Source organism: Agelaius phoeniceus, chromosome 5 (genome assembly GCF_051311805.1).
Source record: "Agelaius phoeniceus isolate bAgePho1 chromosome 5, bAgePho1.hap1, whole genome shotgun sequence".
In the NCBI taxonomy this organism is placed as follows: Eukaryota; Metazoa; Chordata; class Aves; order Passeriformes; family Icteridae; genus Agelaius; species Agelaius phoeniceus.
In genome coordinates, this window is record NC_135269.1 from 52,902,294 (window position 1) to 52,924,921 (window position 22,628).

The 22,628-nt window shown below is 35.1% G+C and overlaps 1 protein-coding gene across 5 annotated transcripts in view; it reads right to left on the reverse strand.

Annotated features, from left to right (window-relative positions):
* Positions 1-12,711: 12,711 nt before the first annotated feature.
* Positions 12,712-22,628, reverse strand: part of GRM8 (glutamate metabotropic receptor 8) — a 320,010-nt gene continuing 310,093 nt past the window's right edge. For 4 of the 5 annotated variants that reach the window (XM_077179022.1, XM_077179021.1, XM_077179024.1 and 1 more), the window contains 2 exons: positions 18,355-18,601; positions 12,712-13,286 (listed from right to left, as the gene is read on the reverse strand). In XM_077179022.1, coding sequence (XP_077035137.1) covers positions 13,237-13,286; positions 18,355-18,601 — 297 coding nt within the window. In that variant the 3' untranslated portion in view covers positions 12,712-13,236. Of the gene's footprint in view, positions 13,287-18,305; positions 18,602-22,628 lie in introns of all 5 variants that reach the window. The other variant, XM_077179025.1, reaches the window with a different exon arrangement.

Here is a 22,628-nt window from a genome sequence, read left to right on the forward strand (position 1 = left end):
AATACCCCCTTCAGTTCCTTTTATAAATACAGCAATCAGACTTGACACTTGAGAAACAGGGATGGAGTGACTGGATTTTTATATTTGTTTTTCTTATTTCACATTGTTCTATTCAAATAACCATGGAAAGAGGGATGTAAATTCCTGCAGGAACAGCCCAAGTCTGTAGCAGAGATTCAGTGCATTTATGTTCTTTTTTTTTTGTCAATTTTTTCACTATGAAATAGAAATAGAATTTTAAATTATTTTGATTTTTTGATAAAACTTCTCTTTTTTCTCTAAGCATATGCAAAGGGTCCAATCCACTCAGATTTTTCAGTTATCAGTCAAGCACATTCAGAGCATTATCTAAGATGCTGATTAAAATGATGCCATTTTTTGATTAATATAGTTCTCTCTAACTTTGACCAAGCATAACTTACAGGATACCAATATTACACATTCCATGACCTAACTATCCTTTTCACATTAGAATAAAACATTTTTTTCCTCAGATGCACATTTGGAATAGATTTCTGTTGTGAGGTTCAGAGACTTTGTATTGCATTTCAGCAAAGAATATTATTCATATTGTGAACCATATTCTTTCTTTCCATTGATATACACTTCTCATCAGATGTATTTTGGATCAGTGATGTCTTGCTTTGATTCCTATTCTAGTTTTGGATTGATGCCAATTCAAATGGTTGTGGTTTGGCCTTCATCTGTGTCCCAGTGCTGGTTCTGCAAGATGGAGACAAAGACCTTGTAGGGATTTATGACCTAATACTATCAATTTCTTTTTGGTATGGAAATAGTACTGAGAGACAGAACCTAGGAGCTAAAATGTAATGTATGGTTGATACTGGGCAAGTGTGGAAGAAAGGTTCTCTATCCTACACCAGTTAACAAGCAAAGTTAGCATAAGTCTTTAAAGAGCCAAAGTAGTATTCTAATCTCTGTGATATGTCCAAATCCAGTTGCACTTTGCCTTTCTTCCCTTTGGCATTGTGGACTTCTCAAATACATGAGTATGTCCTTGGTGAGGCATCTGTTTATGTGGTACAGTAAAATACGAGTAAGTGTGTGACTCCTAATGCCTTCAGTGGAACAACTTGCCTCCTTAAACTTATGTACATAGAGATATAAAGTAGTTTACAAGATTAATTTATTTTCCTCAACAGACTTACTGCTTTTCATGGTCACTTTTATCCACTATCAGCAAATTAGCTGATTTCATTCCTAAAGGCTTTTCTTCCACATATAAAAGGTATACAGATTATGATCCTTCAGGGTTTCTAAAGATGTCATAGTTACTTCAAATGAATAAATAAATAAATAAATAAATTGGCATGTGAAGAAGAATAAAGAAAGTTTCATTGGGTACTCCATTTTATTTTGGTAAAATCTCTCAGGATCAAGGTCTGTTAAAATCCCAGGTTTTAACCTGAACAATTTGAAGTCAGTCTGTTACTGGTATTATCTGTATATAACATTGTGCTTCTAAGCTTATCAACAGCCAGAAATATTGCTGATATGTATTTTATTGGTGGGATTTTAATATTGGGTTTAGATATGAATTCCTGCAGATTACATAAAGAAATAATTCACATTACTTTCTTATCTTTTAAGAAAAATTCTCTTCCATACTTCATTCTTTCATTCTTTCAACATTCCCTAGAAAAACCTTAAAAACTGAGGTGAAGTCCAGACTTAAATCAGTCTTAAGCTGCCAGATGTCTGTTTTTCTGTTTATATCAGTCAGAGAAAAAAAATGAGGATTAACAGAAAACTTGCCAAAATTTTATAAATATTTACTAAGCTTTAAAGATATTCTCAACGTATTCTTCCCAGCAATAAGCCCATCACACTTATACATGTGAAATGACATTGATTTTTCCAAGTAGCCATCTATGTAGTCAGTTGTTTAGCTTTTAAAAGGTTGGTTTTGTGTTGAAACAGGTCTGTGAAAAGTTAATGTGTAACGTTTCACTGAATCACTGAACGGCTGAGGTTAGCAGGCATCTCTGGGGATTATCTGATTTACGCCTTTGCTTAAGGAAGGTGACCCTTGGCTAGTTGGCCAGGAAGATCTCTAAGGCAGGAGGCTTCACAACCTCCCTGGGTGGCTTGCACTTGTGCTTGGTCACCCTCCCAGTACCAAGGTGTTTCCTGGTGGTCAGAGGGAGCCTGCTTTGTTTCAGTTTGTGGTAATCGCTTCTGCTTCTTTCACTGGTCACCACTGAAAAGATCCTGGTTCTGTCCTCTTTGCCTTGTGTTCAAATTGACGCTTTCTAGAACTTCTAGGTTCCCAGTTTTCTGAGATATGTCAGAAAAGTGGATTACATGATGTTGGAAAGTAAATAGAGCATTCCATTTTACCATGAATTTTAATATAACTGAATAGAAAAAAAAATGCTAAACTAAGATTTTAAGAAAATATTTAGCAGCAAATAAGCAAATATCTCTAAGTAAAGTAAATGTAGATTACTAACAAGTTTGTGGTTGTGCTATTATAATTATTTTAAATGATTGCTTTCATCTCTATTGTTAAAGAAACATTTAGACAGAATTTTTAATCAACATTTTAAACAAAATGATAACAAAGAGGTTGTTGAGAAGGTGGGTAATTCATTGTGTAACAGCCGTGAGATTTCAGATCTAATTGCAGATAATCACCTTCATAAAGAAAACCTCTGTACACAGTGCATAATTTCAGGGGTTTTTAGTTCATTATGCGTTTTTATAATTTATATATTTTATGTAACTTTTATGTCCAAAGGTACTTTTAGTTTGTCATTATTAACATAGCTGTGATACATTAACACACATTGTAGGTGTGCAAATTGAATCAATTTCTGGATTTTTGTTCTATAATCAAAGATCTTGTCAAATTTAAGACTTTCTTATCTATGTTTCACAAGCTTTATATTCTTAGGCATCGTTTTATCATGCAGCATAATTATAATATAATTTTCTTATCCTTATGCTGATCATTTTACTGAAAGAATATCTTATTCTGTTCCAAAGAGATTTTTTTTTCTCAGACAAGTTCTATATAAATTAAAGATAACTGTATTCACAATGGAAATATCTGTCTGCAACAGATTTGCTCTCTGCATGCCTCTCAGTCTACAAGTATCTATTTTTACTGAACAAAAGATATTTCAATTTTGTCAATGTAACTGAAAAAATGCAACTACTTGAGAGTTGAACACTATTTTACAGTTTCTTGATAAGATTTGAATTACTGAACTAGTCACAGGGTTGATAAAGAAATATCTACACAAATTTTTGCTTGTGAGGAAGGTTTTCCTTATGGAACAGAAGTGCATATACACAGAGAGAAAGCATCCAAGCCATCTGCCCTTGGAGTCATTACGTTTTTAGCTCAATTATAATACTGGAGAATTACTGCAGGTTTAGCTTCAGTTTGTGTTCATTGAAGAGCTTCACTTCAGAGCCATTTAAAAACTAGTTTCAGGCTGGTTTGAACTGGGCTTTAGCAGTTTTTAATTTTCAACATGATCCTTTGATTGCAGCAGGTAACACCTGAATTGCTTTGTGCATTTACCTCAAAGCAGCAGCAACTGTGGCCCTGCTATAGGTCCCAGGCACTCTGCCCAAGTCATAACCTCCATCACAGCTCCCAGGTATTCATTCTCTTTCTATTTCCCAACTCTTCAGAAAATATAGCCTCAGAATCTGGATGTGGCAGGCAAGCTATTGTAATAGCCAGGTTTATTTTTTAGATGCTGATAATTTAGTGACCTGGAAATTATACCCTTCCTATTAAATTTGAATCCTGGACGTTTCAGGGAGAACTAGATGCCTTCATCACACACCAGTATCTTACAGAAAGCCTTGGATTAGTTCCACAGAGAGAAGAATTCAAGTTTTCATAAATGATAAAGTTAGTTGCATTCTGGAAAACATATTCCCATCTATATAAGAATTCTCAGTAAACCAAAATCAAAAAAAGTGACATATACATAGAATCAAAAGTTTCCATTTTTCTTAGCTTCTAGAAATAAGCTTCTAAAAAAAAGCAAACTCCAAGCAGAAACTACAAAGAATTTTTCATGGAAAAAATTATAAGTACATGGAGCATCCTCGTGGGCATTTCTATTAAAGCAAAATCACTGAAGCCATCCAAAAAACAATTACATTGAATGGCTCCCTCGGGGAGACTGGAGCTCTGAATGGGAATAAGTTCCTGAAGGATGAAAAAGCTTCAGTCCCTCAGCTTCATTTTGCATATTGTAGTTAAAAGTTAGTGTTTTGCATTATCAAAATACAGGCTACTTATGACAAGGTCAGTTAATGAAAGTCAGCTGCAGATAGATCACCATGGCCTGACAGGCCTAGGTTGCTCTAGAGAAAGGCAGACAGACAGACAGAGACCTCTAGCCCAAGCATACAGTATTTCTTTGGAGAAATTCTTTAGTCCTGGGTTGTCTTGGAGTTTCTGATCCCAGGCAAGCTAAACAGATAGTACTGTTACAGAATGGAGCCAAGCACTTCTTTCCTGTTTTCTTCGTATCACACACAGGGAGTTTTGCAAATCCATTGTGTCTCAGTTGCTGGCTAGAATGCTTCCAAAATCTAGTAAAATCACAGATTAGCCTCAGAAGTGAAAGTAAATCAGCACACTACAGCAGTGGTGAATAATGGGAAATGATCTGAGGATCTCAGTACTGCCAAAATTATCTTTAGGAATAACTAACCAGTTGTGCAAGCCTTTCAGATACTTGAGATACCTTCTTCAGATACTGCTGATAAAATACAGATTAATGTATAAAAACTGCTGGTGAAATATAGATCAGAATATATCATCCTGCCAAAGTATGCCAACAATGAGCACCAACATCAAGAAGTTAAATGGTACAAACAGTACATGCTTCATTTGAAGTTCCTCTTCAACTTCTTATAGGCTGTATTTTCTAGAACAGATTCTATGGTTTTATGTGCTTTGGTCAGCTTCTGAGCATGCACACTGGGGACTTGTTGCCAGACCAAAACATTTTGAAGTGGTGATGGAGACCCTTTTACAGAATGCAAGAACGAGCTTCTGATATCTCTAAACTCTTCTTCTCTTGGAAGTCTCTGAGGGCTGACTTGCACATGCTGATTTATCTTGATCCTTACATACAGAGAAGTACCTGCCTGAAATTTTTCAGCTCCATATGGATCAACTTCTGCTTATGTCCTGGGCCTATATTAGTGTCAGTACTGTCATTTGCTAAAAGTTTGTAAGGAATAGAACTATAGTAGAAAAAAAGTTGCTATTTTATTGTGATTAAAATATTCATCAGGTTCAGCAGTATTTTAAATAAAATATGGAAATTACCATGTACAAAATCCTAACAGCCAGCAATTCTTTGTAGGATATTCTAATTATTTCACAGAATGTAGGATAATTTGTTTTATCTTACTGCAGGAGATTTTATACCTTTTTTTTTTTTTTCCAGGGTAGTACCTCCGCAGATTCATTTAATTTTTAAGCGAAGACCTGGCTTACTGAATACTTTGATCTCTTTGCTTGTCAGCACATTTCTAGTTGCATTTTATATTGGAATAGCAACGAGGGATACCTGGTATGTCAGTCAACCTACATTTTTATATTTTTCACTTTCTTTATGAAACCCTGACTCAGTCTAGCCAATGTAAAATTTGCCACCCTGGATGTGTATTACAAAGCTGATTGTGTCCAAATTCAGCTTTCAGTGGAAAACAGATAAGACTGAAGACATTGCTGAACCCTGATAATGACTTGTTACCAGTCTCTTCAATTTAGTGTCTACAAGTAATTGTGAGTTGATTTATTGTAAAATTAACTTCATAAACTCCCCTGTGAGGTTAGAGGGGCTTATCTATTGGAAATTTCATTATCCCACTGTAAGAAAACTCATGATCTACCTGGTACTGTCACTTTTCCTGATAAAGAGTAACATCTACATCCTGAGTCAGGATGTGCTGCATGTCCCACATTATGCAAATATTTTTCAGATGACTCGTGTGGTTTCCCCACACCAGAGAGCTGTGAGTCTCATTTGCATCAGGAGCACACCAGCCCTTTGGCCCTGGCAGCTGGTAGCTCAACTCCACTGTACCAGGCAGGAAAGCTGACATTGCACTTTTGCTCTCCAGAAAAGATCCTGCTTTGATCCCTGACTCTGTGTCTATGGGAAACTCACCCACGTGGGAAATAGTTGCAGTGATGTTTTCCTGCCACAAAAAACATTCTGCTGTCATTAGTGGTGCTTAGGGAAAACCTGGCTTTCAAGCAAAACCTCATCAAACACAGGTTGTGAGCTGTGTCAGGTGTCCTGGTGCTAAGAGGTAGGATGCAGCAGGATGCAGTGATGGAAAAAGTGCCAGCACCTGCATCAGCAATGCTACCTCCCTCAAATGGGCACACAGGGCTGTCTGCATGCAAACAGCTGTCCCTCCTTGTTCTTTAAAGGAAAGCATGATGCATTTTAATGGAAGTTATTAAAAGGGGATCATGAGCATGATTCCTTCAAGAAAAAAGACATGGAGGAAGTCATAGGACTTTAAGTATGTGTAGCTCTGCTCTGTGTGTAGAACAAGGAGAAAGCATGGTGTGATTATTTTTCATGAGCATATTATCTATACTATCTCATTTCTGGTTTTGTGCAAAGCAATATACATAATTATAAAATTCCCTGAGTTAATCAGACTTTCTAAAAAAAGAAGTGGTTCATTTCTTTCACCTGTAATGTTTATGGTGTTGCCAGTGCTCTTGTTTCTCCCTTTTCTAGTTTTATGTGTGGCCTGTCTCTTGAAGTAACAGCTCATTGTTCTTAAGTGAAACAACAGGTTCTGAAGCACAGACATTTGAAGCTATCTCTGGAACACACTTTCAGGCATCTCTCCTCAACTTTCAGTGTTTTAGACAGTTATTTATAAAGTATCCTCAGTCTGGCATCTGAAATAATCACATTGTTGTTATTATATCTTGCAAATTGTGTGTTCCATAGCTGTCATTCAGTGAAGAATATCCTGAATTTTGTATAAAACTAATCTTTCTGTCATTCCTTGTTCAGTGTCACACTGCAAACAATGACAAAGGATGGAAGCTCTCACAAGAAATGATAACCTCTATATCAAAATGATTGCAACTCCTACTGTATTTTCAGGTAAGTGTATGAACCATAGAAATGAAGAAATAAATAACATATTTATTTCAGAAGTGTTTAGCACTTGTGATGAAAAACTATGTGGAGCTAGGACAGAATATATGGATACAGTTATATTTACTACTCTGTATCCTCCCAGAATTATGCACATAGTAAGAACTGAATTTCTGATTTGAAAAGAGTAGACAAGTAATATTGAGGTACTCTTTACAGCCCGTAATATGTGAGATGTAAAAAAATTGATAGATAAATAAAATTATTGATAGGTTCATCTCTGATTTACTATTTTAATTATTTAATTTTTACTCTTCTTGTAACAGGCAAGTTCTCAAAAAATTGGCAGTTCAATATATCTTATGCCTCTCCAACATTCATTTTCACTCTCTCATTTTTTTTTTATTTTATTAAAATGCCTTCCAGAAAATACCATTCTAATCCAGTTGATAAGATTTTCTAAGAGAACAGCCACTGAGGAAGACTTCCATCTGCAGCCTATGGAAACTGTCTTTAGATGTGGATGCTTATGCTGTTCCTCAAAAGAAAGAAATCAGTTGTCTGGAGTTGTGTTACCTTCTTTAAGCAGTTTTCACCCCCTTATTCCTCATATTGCTCCTTTTCTTGACATTTATTTACTCTATTGATATGTCTTCTTCCATAATACCAAAGGCAATACTTGAAAAAAAACTCTAATTGGAGTATAATAAAACTACTAGAAGCTGTACTGGAGAAAGATTTTGACCAGTCATAAATCAAACCATATCTGTTGAAAAGTTCATCAAACTCTCAGGCAAGATTAGGAAAAATAAAACTTGTAAGTTAAATAAATATAGTTTATTTTATTAAAGGTAATACTTGTTCAATATTGGTGTGATAGTGATCACAAAGACAGTAAAAACACTGCAGCCAACTTGGGGAGTACAGTAGGCTTCCAGAAACAGAGCAAATGATGTATCAGGTAAACAGGAAGCAAAAAAAGGCTTTCAAACTACCACTGTATATAGCACTTTTTAATAACATCAATCTTGCAGAATTTTTTTCAGAATAATGTTTAACTTTGGCTTGTCATTTATTCAAAGAACATCAAAGACACCTGTGCATGAAGCAGGATGTGATACCAGCCATGCAATTTATATTTTCCTTCCTCTGAGATGAGGAGGAAGTTAGTGCACTTGCAGTGTTCAACATATTGGTGACCTGGAAATTTAAAAGTGAAGTAAAAAAAAAAAATCTATTTTACAGAGAAATGTTCCCTTTATTTTTGAAAATGTCATCTGGTTCCTTCTCAGACTAGGTCATGATGGACCAGGAAATCTCCAAAGTTTTTCTGAAATCCTGGCACTGAATTAGTCATTGACAAAAGAAAATGAGCTAATTCATTGGTGGAAAGACAGGTGCTGTCTTATTTGTGATGTTGCAACTTTTGATCACAGCTTACACCTTGTGAAAAAAACGTTTACATACTTGTATTTCCAGGTCTTTGCAGAAGTTTTGCCTATTCCTTGGGCACCATCATAATATTTGCTTGAATTTTAAAGAAAAATGAGTCTGTTTCATTATTTACTACCTTCTCCAACATGAACTCTGATGGCTTCCATTCATTCTTTTGTCAAGTTTTCTCATTGCAGTTTTGTGGATGAAAGATGAACACCCACTCTGGGATGGAGTGTGCCCTTTACAGAGGTCAGTGTCTGGAGCTGGTACAGTCCTTCAACACTTTTCAGTACTTTGACTCTGTCACTGTTCTTTTTTTCTTTCATTTCCATACTCCTCTGCATGTCATATTACTCCACTTCCAGGAGACAAGGAATTTGTATAATACAAAAGGTATTTGTACAATACAAACAGGAGCTTGTCCTTAAGGACACTGTGCATCTTACTGAACTTCCAGCATTGTTTCAGCATTTGGGACAATGCTGTTTTCTCTTCCCTGCTGCTGTACCACATAAAATAATAAGTTCCTGGTATTTAATGACCTGCTGTCACAGTATAATGTCAAATGAAAAAAAAAATATTGTTCTCCATTATTTTAGTATTTCAATGTGACAGAGGAATTTACAGTTATCAAAATATATGAAATGTGCAAAGACTTCTACAGTAACCTTTTAAGACAACCTGAAAATCTTCATAAGAATCTGCTGAAACAAGCTAAGCACACTCCTCATTTGTAGTTCATTTACTGATAAAACTTTTAATATATTCATTGGTAAGTTTTCAAATTTCCTTTAAGTTATTGCAACCAAAATGTTTCCAGATGAATTTGTCTTTCATGTCAGCCAGCTTATTTTCATCACACAGATGCAACAGAATTTTTCCACCAAAACATTTTTCAGTTCTCATGATCTTACTGGTAAATTTAAGGTAAGAAAGAAGCTAAATTTTAAGCTAAGTAGGAGGCAGTATAATTTACATATATTCAGAAGTATAGGATGCAGTCCACAGATAAGATCTGTTCCCTTTTGTATTTGCTGTAATCCATTAATAACAATAATTTACTTGCCAGGAAGCAGAATAAGTATTAGTGATATACATACCTTACTCTCCTATTAGCTACTGAAATTTCAGGAGAAAGTCTGAAAGAAATGACTTCTTGCTGAGAAAAAGACCTTTTCCCATTTAGACTGCAAGAGGTAATAATCCACAGCAAATGAAACACGCATGTAAAATGGTGTTTTCTGGATGCAAACAATTGCAGTATCACAAGAGCTAAAGGTGCCATTGCATTAGATACTATCAAAACTGGGAAAAGTAATGTATCCCTCTTCTGACATTGAATTTTGCTCTTCAAAATTCAACCAGAACATGTAATTTCCTATTATGCCACATGGCACATAAGTTAATTGAAAGTGTAACAAGCTATCATTTTATTTAATGGCTGATGTGAAGGTGAAATATACTGGATCATTTATGCACATTTTCAAAACAAAGCCTACTGCTCCCTACACAATTTTATGTCTTCTGACTTCACATTCTGCCTTGAAGTAGATGCATAAATTAATAAGTTGTCTTCCAATAAAATAGATTTACAAACTGTATCTCTTAGTAATGCTTCACCTTATTTTTTCTTGTTTAGTAATAAAAATTATCTATTAATTGGAAGAGAGGTAATGTTATTAGTTAAAAACCCTTTTGTGGAAATTGTTATTTGAGCCTTTCTGGAAAAGGAAATTTTAGATGCCGTGGCTCATTACTCTTTCTATAGAACAGTTAAAGTATTGTCTGTTCTGTTGGATTCCTGGTTCATTGACCTGATACATAGAGTCATTCAGATCTCATTGTATCTATCTTGCAGTCACAAAATAACATTAAGGACTTGTTTCTGCTGTCAGTAAAAATAAGTTGAGCGCTCTGATGGAGTTGCTTCAGCATAACCACACACAAATTATCAGTAATAGCAATTGAATAGCCTGCTTCTCCATGAGCAGAACTAAACCCTAACTTTGTAGAAAAAAAACATTTTATAATTATAGATGGAAAAAATTACTATACCTATGCCAAAATTTAGTTATTAAACTTCAAGGTCTCAGCTACTGAATGACTGTGCAATCTGAGTGGTGGTTATGTGCAGTTTTCTGTGCATTTTCTCAAACTGCACATAACCACCCTGTTGAAGGAAAACCTGTAGACCAGTGCTGTTCTGTTATTCATACTGTGTGCTCATTTATCTGTATATTTAAATTAATGCCAGTGGGACTTACAGCCTTAATATCCTCCATGTTTCAGAGAGAATTACACAGAAATGTACACACTAATTTACACTCCATTTTCAACCTACTATTCAACCAAAAGAAAATGTATAGTTGATCCTTGCAAATCTGTTCACAATAACATTTTCTTCAGACTACTGTGAAGCTGGAAGATATTTATATATCATATACTAATCTTTATGTATATGTAACATATGTTTATGTGTATACGAAATGTGCTTTAAAGGCAGTTCCCATGTACTGCTTTTTCAAATGCATAGGGTTATGCTTAAGTTAATAGGTATAGATATTTCAAAGTATCTGAAACTTTTTTTATTGTGTATTGAAAATTAAACTTTTCAAAGACTTCTTGAAAAGAAACTGTCAAAATATTGCTTTTCAGATAAAACAGATTTTCTTTCTCTTTTAGCAAACCCATCCTAGGCATGAAAATCTTTCTTGTCAAAAATTGATCTAATCAATCTATTTCCACAAGAAAACTTCAATTTTATGAGATATTGGCTAACAAAATAGAACTAAAACTGTTTTATTATTTTTTGCAGGTTTCACTGCATTATCTGCATCATCTACACACATTTAAGTAAGCATGTTAGTTTATAGTTTTTGCTTTGATGTGCTTGTGGCATAGTCAGTAGAGGAAGTTTCACACAAAATATCACTCATACCAAGCCCACAATGCCATATAAACCAAAGCAATCATCAGATAATTCTTCAGATGTGCAATTTCTGGGGAAAACTATGTTTTATCAAATACTTTGAAAATGGACACTCATTGTCATACAGTTGCCAGATACACTGAGGTTTAAATACTGGCATTTTAATAGAAAGAGATTCAGTTTCAGATACTTCAACTTTCATCATGTAATTGAGGACTCACGACAGCTCCCTCAAGATATGTTATAAAATACATCTGCTGTGAGGATAAAATCACAAGGAGCCATCCAGGCTAAGTCAGGAGACATAACATTTAATAATGAGCTGCATGTGAGGACCCATTGACTTGATGAATGGTAGGTAAATTGCATGGAGCAAAAAAGTCTTACAGAACATCCATCACAGGTGCAGTAACACAGGGGACAGTCACTATCTGTATTTTTTTAATTATTTGGAGGGGTTCATTAACACAATAGATATAAATGTGATTTCCTCTTTCTCTTTGCATAGTTGTTTCTAACCTCACACAATGATGGGAATTAGAAGATGTGAAGAAGATTAGATTGTAGATTGGCATTTATTTCTTTGATTTGTAAGTTTTATAAGGCAATAGTACATATATTCACTAGGCTACTGCTTTCCAAATTCTCCATTGATTTCTCTTCTGTTATTTCAAAGTCACCTTTATTGAGATATGCATCTGCTACATTCTCCTGTCAGAGACAGGATACTAGGCTGAATAGACTTTCAGCTTAATCCAGTCTAGCTGTCATAAAGTCTTACAGACTGTAAGTTCCAGAAATGAAAAGGATCAAAATTATTAGTGGAGACTCAAAAATATAATACAATCATACAAAATAATTACTATCAGGACTCCTTTACTTTACAAACATATAAAATGAACTTACTTTGAGGGTAAGAAGAGGGGAAAAAATCCTTCCATTAGAAAATATAGTCACAAAGCCTTGAACAAATAAATTCACACACTGCAGAGTACGCACACACACGCATGCAGGCAGGCATGCACGTATGTACACACAGGTGCACACATACACGCACACACACACACATGCTTAGAGTTTACACTGCATTCTTCTGATGCCATGATTATTATTTTATTTGTACACCCACCTTTACTGCACATTCTAAACAAACAATAGACAACAGTGTAAGGACTTTTTTTTGCTTAAAACTGCAACAAAACAAGTCTCAACATTTGCAAAACATTCCTTTATTATTAGAAATAAATTATTTTGTATAAAAATTAGCATGCATTGACCATTGCATTTATTTTAGCATAACCCAGGACTTAATTCAGTCAGCCGTCACAAGAAACAAACTCATCTTCTTTTACGAGTTGAACAATGTAGGACAGGAAAGGAAATTGTCACAATCACAAAAAAGTACTTACAAATATAACATCAGACATGATTTATTTCAACAGCATTTTTTTCACAAGCTAACATTTGTTTTCCTTTTGTGATTTGCTTCCATTTGTGATTTGCTTCCTTTTGTGAGTGAACAGTTCAGAAGCTTGACACTCTATGTTATAAAACTGGACTTTTCCTTCCCCTGTCTCTTTTTGCCTTTGCTTTTGTTTAATTCTTGTTCTTTAGGAGACTGGCTATTGATTTGAATGTAGACTACTGATATTTTCAAGACTGAATTCTGGTGGTGGTAAAGTCTATGTTTGCAAGATCCAGTCCTGCAGATCTTCCAGTGAATTTCATCCCTGCTCAGTTTGCCTGATTGCTGTAACTGACATAAGTTGTCTTGGTAGAGGAGGCTGTAAATCAAAAGAAAAAGAAACAAACCAAAACCAAACAAAAACAACCAAAAAAAACCAAAACAAACAAACAAAAAAAAAACACCAAAGTTCAGGATTTTTAGAAGCAAGAGAGGAGGAAAAAAATCGTATTTAGCATTTGAATTCAGACAAAGTCCTGTTATATTTTCAAACAATATGGTCCATGTCCATGAAATAAAGAATGTTGAAGGATGTATGTAAGCAGTATATAAACTGGATCTCAATTTCTGTGTTCATGACAATTTATTTTTTCTAAGATTTGGAAAGCATAGGTCAATAGAAAGGAAAAATGATGAGTGGTTTCAGCATACACACAACAGAATTTCAACACCTGGTATTATTTTGTCTGAATTCCATATAAAAATGTTTTACTTTAGAGACTGGATTTTCTTTCTCTTCTACTGTTTGAAGACAACGTTGCAGTCAGTGGTGGTTTGCCCATCCAAAATCAGACTTCTGCTCCTTGAAAGGAGCAAAGCCTAACCCTTTCCAAATTAGAGAAACTGAGCAGATAGTCCCTACAGAACATATTATCTGGAGAAAATTATGGTCTCCTTATGTTGATGGTAAGCTGATCATGTATGTCTTCTTTTGATCAAAGCTGATACTCCTTGTTCAGAAAGAGGCAATATATTGAGAGAATTAAACAGCTCCACTATTGCAAAACTGAACAACTAGGAATTTTTTAAGAAAGTTTGTTTCAGGTTCTAGCCCTTACATCCTTGCTATTAAGAAATATAAAAAAATATGCTATAAAAATATGACTCCAGTCATATCACTCAAGGTTAATTTAATGGTTGGAGGAGAAAAATTATTACATTAGGTCTCATAGTTAGTTCTCTAATTTTAAATCAGTTGGGTACGTGGAAATTCAGGCTGATAGGCGACTTATTTCTCTATAATAAGGTCTATAATAAGTCTCTTATTTCTCTATAATAAGGTCTATGTTACGCTGCATAAAGAGGAATTTGACTTTCTAAATATGTTTTATATTCTGTCTGCTACAGACATGTTCTGCTTATGATAGTGAAGATTGCAGCCAGCAAGATGAAAATAACAGGATGGCAAAAAAAGTTTCCTGGTCTATAGATTCAAATTTTCTATTTCCATACCTTTCTTCAATTTGTTTCTTTTTTCTGTATAGAGTCTGGTGAGAACAGCTGAGATAGATAGGAAAAGCATTCTTCATGCAAACTCCTAAATTCCGCCCAACAGTCTGATGATTTGTGAAGAACAGACTACAGAAACTGGGCAATGACAGTTTCTCTCTTCTGTATCATAGATTAAACTAAATAAAGGATCACTAAAATGGGTGCAAATTAATAGTGGTTAGTATAACTAAGTTTACTACTTGTTTTTTGTCATGTTTTCCTAGATTTGTTGAGCAATTTAAATCTAATACTGCATCTGCCATTTTTTAAGACACAACAGAACCAGACTATTTAATTCACGTTACTATAATCCTTTTCCCTAAGAATATATTTATAAGCATGAATAATCAAAAAAAAGCTGCAAAATGTAATTTTTCTTACTTTCACTTGCACAGGTAGTTCCAGTACCTTGTGTCTAGAAAAAGCTAATTCATGAAAGGACTGCTTTTGGCACACAAAGCAAGTCTTTCTCTTAGCTGATCACAATATTAGAGCACCAACATGAAATAGCTTTATTTGCATGTATTGGGACACTTGAAGCAAGTATAGCCTAATTTACATCTTTCACATCTTTCAAATGGGATGTACTGCTCTCGTCTGAACTCTCTCATGCTCCCACAGCTGGATTTCTGAGAGGATTCTATTTTTTCTTTTGGCCTGCTGAGTTCCTACTCAAAATAATGCAGGACTAATGAAATGGCACCAGGATCTTCAAGCATAGAAGGATTTTTTTCCCCAGTTAATAAATAACAGATAAATGCTCATCTGCAAACTCTGCACACTTGGGAACAAAAGGATAGAAAGATCAGAGCTTATTTTTTTCTCTTTCCCTGAAAGTAGGGTCAGATACATAATCAGGTTAAGTTAGATTACCACATTGTCCTGTATGAGTTGAGTTGAGTTCTGTGATAAGTTTACATGTGCATGTTTTTAGCCCACAGCAATGTAACATAATCAGATTTATCACAACTCAGTAAGCTAAATTATGTGAGGACATTTGCAAGAATACAATACAAAATACAAAAATACTAGCTAACACACCTCAGCTGATATAATTTGTTAAATTACTGTAACTTTGTTGTGTATCTGAGAATTAAACAGTTTTGATAGAATTAATCTAGAGTTGATTAAGAAACAAAAATTATCCAGTTGAGTTCTGAGTGTTATTACTTAAAAAAATTATAACATAGGTATTTAATGTAGACAGTGGTTTGAAATATATTAAAACTAACCTCATCTCCAAAGAGTGTTTGTGGTTTTTTACTTTATAAATATTGAATGTGTCTTTTTAGTTCTATGGAATAAGTCTTGAGTTCATGTTTGGGGACCTGAAAGCTTCAGCAGCTGGTGTCCTGCTCTTTAAGACTGTTAGCATTTCACAATAATAACATGAACCACATTTGGCAAGCCTAGATGGCCAGAAAAAGTAATGGACTTGGCTCAAAATATTTCTGAGAATAAACACTCTTTTATAGCTCCAGTTGCTACTTTGCTGTTGAAACAAAAAAAGAAGAAAATAAAAGAGCAATGTAGAATGATTATTATGATCTGACCTATATTCATTTAATGTACTTGTCATTGCCTTCTGTAACCACACCTGGATGGGTTTTTTTGTCCTTTTCCCCAGAAACAATTTATTTTTCACTGAATATGGACCTATTCCCACAAATAAACCCATGAACACATTCGTGTGGAAGACAACATAGAATAATGGGTGTTAGATGGAACAGGACAAACTGGGTAGAGCAGAGTTGTCTCTGGATGGAAAGCAAAAGGGATTACATGACTATCTCATCCTGTTTCTCACCTAGTTATGAGCACTGCTATCATTTTGAGTGTTTGTGCTTGGTAAAGGGGGGAAACAATTACTGCTCACTTCTGGTATACTAGAAGTAGACTGATATTTTGCAATCAGTTTCATATGCTATCACTGAAAAGAAAGATCTATCTCACATGGAGTTACTGCAAGAAGAAATTTTGTGGTGCTGAGAAGTTGTTACAAGTGACACAGTGAAAAGGACTTATGCTGCATTGTGCACTTAAAATTCACAGGAACTTTCAAATGCTTTGACAATAACTACTTCAGGGAAGAGAGAAACCCATCTTAAGGCCTAGAACTCAATTACATAGGGGGAGCTTTCTGGAGTGCAGATGACTTGACTGAATGTTTGCCTATGAAGCATTATGATGGATGAAAACCTTGTCAGGACATACTCCTGGTGAGCTCAGAAATATATAGGTGTGTTACTGTTAAAGTCATGTTTAGAGCACAGTAAATAAGCATTACCCTGCAGTATTGGACTATTTGAGAAGCAGACTTGCTTCCAGTAGCATCTGTTTCTATGAATTATGCATAGTCATAGTTTAAGAAATATCAGTCACAGCATTTCTTAATTAGGTACAGTAGATAAACATCAGATATCCAAGACTTTCTTATTAACACTCTTTCTCACCCCACTGTGAAAACCCTGCTTTATCCTCTCCTTGGAAGTTTATAATTTTTCACACTCAGCAAAATCCATGTCTCTTTTCCTTTTTGCCTTCTGAGTTTTCTGAAGAGTTGCAAAATTACCGAGTCTTTCATATTTCCAATTCCATTATTTGATCCGCAAATAATTTCTATGCCTTTCTTGTTTGTCCTTTGTTACATGTCTCAGTCTGAAGCTGTATAAGCCCAGAGCTCACTCTAGCAGTTTTACACATTTTGAAGGGTCATGAGTTTTTCCAATGAAACAGTTTGCACCCAGTATCCTCCATGCATCAGCAAGCATAGTATAGTATAGTATGGTAGAGTTATGGACTACTTTTATATCGTCTTCAATCTGGCAAACTCTGATAGATTTCAGTAGGGGGTTCCTTTTTCAGAAATAAGTACAATAGTTGAATGCAAACTTGGTACTGCCTTGTCTCAATGTGCTTAACCAAAACAGTACTACTTAAACACCAATATCATCCAAAAGCAATAAAAATTAAAAATAAGATGTGTTGTTTGCAGTAAAATGACTGAAATGCTTAGCTGCCACAGCTGCTGCCCATCTAATGTGACATTGTTTTCTCAGAAGAAAACAATTCTCAATTTCTCTGCACTGGGTATAAAGTCTTTGCTCATAGCTGATTATTATTTTTATTAGGAAGTCCAGTTTATAAAATGGTATGTCATGTGGTGGAATGGGAGCTATAACTTCTGTTTTCTCCTGTACCACAGCAAATTTGAGATGTAGCAAGATTCAAGAACTTTCCTGACATGGGAAAGAATTTTTTTCCCATTAAAAATCTATGATATATCAGAACATATTTTAATTAAGCTTCACACAAATTATCATGATTTTGTACCAGGATGAGTGAGACCAGAACAAAAACCAGGATGGGAAGGATTATGCTGGGAAGTGTTACTCATGAGTTGTGATAAATGAACAATCCAACAAATATGAAGGTAGAAAGGTAAAAAGCATTATTTTCATTTCCATATCTGACTGCAAAATAAAAACAATGCTAGATGTTTTCATTGCAGTTTCTTTTTTTAACAGCCTTTGAGTCTTGAATATACAATGATGACCATAAACACACCTCATGAACTGTCAGGACATACCACTGGCACAGCAATGTACAACACACCAAAATAGCACTAGCTAAAACAAACAATTTTTAAAAGATGTGGTGTTTCAAAATCTGCTTGTGCTTTTTTTTTACTAATAGCCTCCTGTGAAAATCAATTTCTTTGAAACAGCTCTAGACATTCCTGCATTCAGCAGTACATGAATTCTGACACATCTCTGGATTCATGCAGAACAAGCAACAAAAATAATTAAGTTTATTATTAAAAGAAAGTGCATTCTTGTGAACGTACATCTATTAAGATGTGCTGCCACTCTTGACCAAGTCTACAGATGACTTACTGTTGGTTTCAAGACTTTCACACAGTTCAGTCTTGACTTCTCCATTTGGTCTGTCGTTTCCTTTCTGTGACAGTTTGCTTTGCATTGTAGCAGCTGTCACCACAGCCTTGAAGCTCCTCTTCCGTTTTTGAACATTCTGCTCCGGATGAAAAATGATAATATAAACCTTGGGCATGTAGAGCATGCCCAGAGACACAGAAGCACTTAAACTCATGGAGATAGTCAGTGTTGTTGTCTGGATGTACATCTGGGGAAGAAAAGAAACAATATAAAAAATCATTGTTGTATTGATTTAATTCAAGAAAGAAAACAAAGTAGCTATCTTAAAAGTATTAGGTGGAAAGAGAGCATCAAAAGGACCCTTGGCTTTGGTTGGTTTTAATTATAGCTGAGTATGGCTGTTTCCTGTTGGATTCATAACCTTAAGAGTAAGTGGTAGAAACAACATAATATTCATGAAACTTCATTCTCATAAAAGTAACAAAGAATATGCAGCAAACACATTTTTAGAAAAACAACCAGTATGTCTGGACAAGAAGACAGGAATGACAATAGAGTTAGCCTTGTGTCATCAATTTTAACAGACAGAAGCCTCTACACCAATATGCCACATGGTGATTCAACAGTGTGTGCAGCATGGCTCAACTGACAGCAGCATAATGCAGAATCTAATGGAATCTTTTATATAGTCTGTGAGTTTCAAGCAGGAAAAAAAAAAATTAGTTTTCCATAGTGATGCTTGAATATTCCTGATGGTGTTGGGAGGTAGATTTTTTTGTTTGTTTGCTTGTTTTCCATCCTATTTTTGAATTCTAATCACAGTGCTCTGTTGGCACACAATAAAGTTATTAATATGTCATGGTCCTAACTAAGAAATCAGAAAATTGAGGAACCATGAAATTATCTCACAGAAGACCTCAGTTCCCTATAGATAGAAAGGAAAAATCTGGCATTTCAGAGCGAGTCTGTCTATTTTTTATTATCACCTACAAAAAGAAAACAATTCTGGTATTCCATAATACTATAAAAGAAAATGCCAATAAACACTCCATAAGAACAGCAGACAGAAATTTGTTTGATGAAGTATTTAGCTAATATATTACCAATACTAATTGTAGTTCTGCTCAACAGTTATTTTTACATAGGAAATTATTTTTTATTAGCCATATTATGAACAAAAAATACTTTATAGTTCTGTGTTAAGTAGGAAATCTCTCAGTAATCCTTGTTATATTGAAAAAGATACTGAAGTAAAACATGCTTAGTGCCTTCACAGATGATTCAGTGACGTTGTCAGGCATGATTTTAAGCACTGGCCAACACTATCACATTAAACTGAAGATAAGGTGGTAAGTCTGTCTGCAATGTCAGCTTCAGATCATCATTTTTTATGAAGTGCCCTTGGGTGACTTGGCCCTTGGCAGAAAAGTAGAGATATAATAAACTGTTGTGCACTATTATAGCCAAACAATTTAATGTCTTTCAGCCTACAAAGTTTTTCCATTAGATACTTTCTCCTTAGGGATCACAAATAAACTGTGCTCTCTCATATAAAGCAATCTTAGATAAGAAAAAAACATGGATTCTGAACGACCTCTATGTATAATTGCACAGAAATACAAATACTATGCCAAATGCTACCATAAAAAGAAGCATAGCCCAATGTAGTCTTCAAGAAAACACTAAAAATTCCTGAATATCTGTAAAAAGCTCAACCTGCTTTCAGGGACAGCACCAGCCTGAAAAGACAATCAGGACTGTCTGTTGTGCTGAGGAAAGGTACAGGAGTAACACCTTCCTTCATTTGAATCATACATCAATTCAGTACTTGAGGAAATAATATACTCTTTTCTCACACCAGTGAAATAAATTCTATTCCTATCAATCTCCAAAATGACAGTGGTGTGCCTGAAAGCAGAGCTATATTGTGCATGAACATTTCTAATGAAAACATTACATGGTCACACTAATAAGGAAGTTTTTTCAGACTTCTGTGGAAGGACCTCTGTGCAGATGCATGTTCACATGCAGACAGCACCAATGCACATGTTTGTTTCTCCCTGAACCAAATTGACTGATCTCCAAACAAACTGGTACAGCAGTGGCTTTTAGGGTTAAGCATTTAATTAAGTGGCATCCAAAAGCAAAAGTATTTTGGTTCCTAAACATGAATATATTTCCTGATATGATGGGCAATACATTTTAAAAACTGCATTGTGTATGAAAGTTCCATTAAACATAAAAATTATTTTTGAAGCCTTACCATTTTTTAAAATCCAACTTATGGCAGTTAAGTGCTACCTAAGCCTCACCCATGCATTCTGTAACAATGCCTGGCATTTAAATATATTTTGGGGTTTTTATTTCTTATCAAGTACTCAAGTTCTAAGACTTCTCTTTCTCTCATGGTTTAGTGTAAGAGTGATATGATAAAAAGGATAAACCTCCAAATGTTATAGGATAAAATACGTGCATTACTTTATTAGTAACATTAAAACATTTATACACGATAGTAGATCTCAATGATCTTTCTAGCAGTAAGAGGTGCCACAGTGACAAGATCTTACTAAAGAGATTTCTCTTAGTGTGTCAATGTCAGCTTGAAGGTTTACATTCAACTAAGCTACATAAGTGAATCAACTCTGAATCTTATCATACACTGAAAAATTAAGATCCTACAGGTTTCAGCCCAGGTATTTTTCATTACATATATCATTACATTTAATCTATTTTCTGTGAACTTAACTGCTGACCAGCACAAGAGCCTCTTTTAAAAATCCAGATCACAGTTAGTTTCATATTGCTGATTACAGTTCATATGCAATGGGGTTTATTTCTAATGGTTTCTGTGTTCTTGAACCAGCCACTATAGTTATGGAAATATCAACACTAGGGTGAACTGGGAGTTTTCTAACAGGATAATTTTCAAAGAGTGATTATAGTTTTTAAAGAGCCTCAGACTCAGGGATCCTGTTTTTCATGGATCCCTCTTATTACTTACTCTTTAATGAAGCCAGTGAGAAAAGGATTTTGAGACACTTGCTCAATCTTGAGGGAAAGGCTTTGAACATATCCTTACACATACACATTGTGTGTGTGCATACATCTATCTGATTCCATAGGCTAATGCAATTGCATTCTCAGCTGGAGGGTGAGTTGTCCATGACAGTCTGATTCCTTTTCCTACTGTAATCAGAGAATAGTTTGGGTTGGAAGTTACTTTTAAAGGACCTCTAGATCAGCCCCCCTGCATTGAGCAGGGATATCTTCAACTAGATAAGGTTGCTCAGAGCACCTGACCATCAATGTTTCCAGGCATGGGGCATTCACCACCTCTTCTGGCTAAACTGTTCCAGTGCTTCACCTCCTTCATCATAAAATAATCCTTAGTACTTGTCTGAATCAACCCTCTTCTAATTTTAAAACCACTACCCCTTGTCCTATCTCAACAAGCCCTACTACTTTTTTAAGTTGTCATTTGAAGGCTGAGAATCTGTTTACAGGATGGGAATATCTCTTGCATTTAATCCTTCTTTTCTTGGGAATCCCCATTCTTGCAGCCTAATGAAGCCCATGTCTAGCAAACAGGAGACCACACACACTTGGTTTGACTTTTGTCTGACTCTTACCTTGCTTTATTCCTGACAAGAGGACAATGATGTTTTATGGCTGTGCATTCTGGGTACTTTTATTATTCTGGGAACATAACTACCTGTAACTTTTACAGAATTAAATGCTCTAAAAATAAGGAGCAATGGAGCAACAAAAGTAGCTCAGTTTAATAAGATATGACGTCTGAATAATTTTTCATGTGTCTCACAGTGGTAGCTCACTCGAAGTTACAGAAGAATAAAGGTCCCTTTTTTGCAATGATTCATAGTTACACAGAAATGAATTTCAGCACTCCTCACACCAAAATCCCTTCTGAACTACAAACTTTTTGTGTGATAATGCCTTTCACAAATGTAACAAAGACTGCTGTATCTATTGTCCTTGTTCTTGACAGTCAAAGGATATGTCAGAAAACTAAAATCATGGTAATTCAAGGAAAAACACCCTTTAAACTATGGGAAATACTTGAGGCCTAAATACCTTCATGTCTCTATCCTCCACCTCAACCCCACCCCAGAACTGATACAAGACTTTTTATGTACAATTTTAACCTCCACGATTGACAAAGGATCCATCACAATAGACAGTCCCTTGTGAAAAAGATTCAGATCCCTGCTCAGACACATGATTTCTCTATCCCACAAGTGGCCTGGACCTCTTCC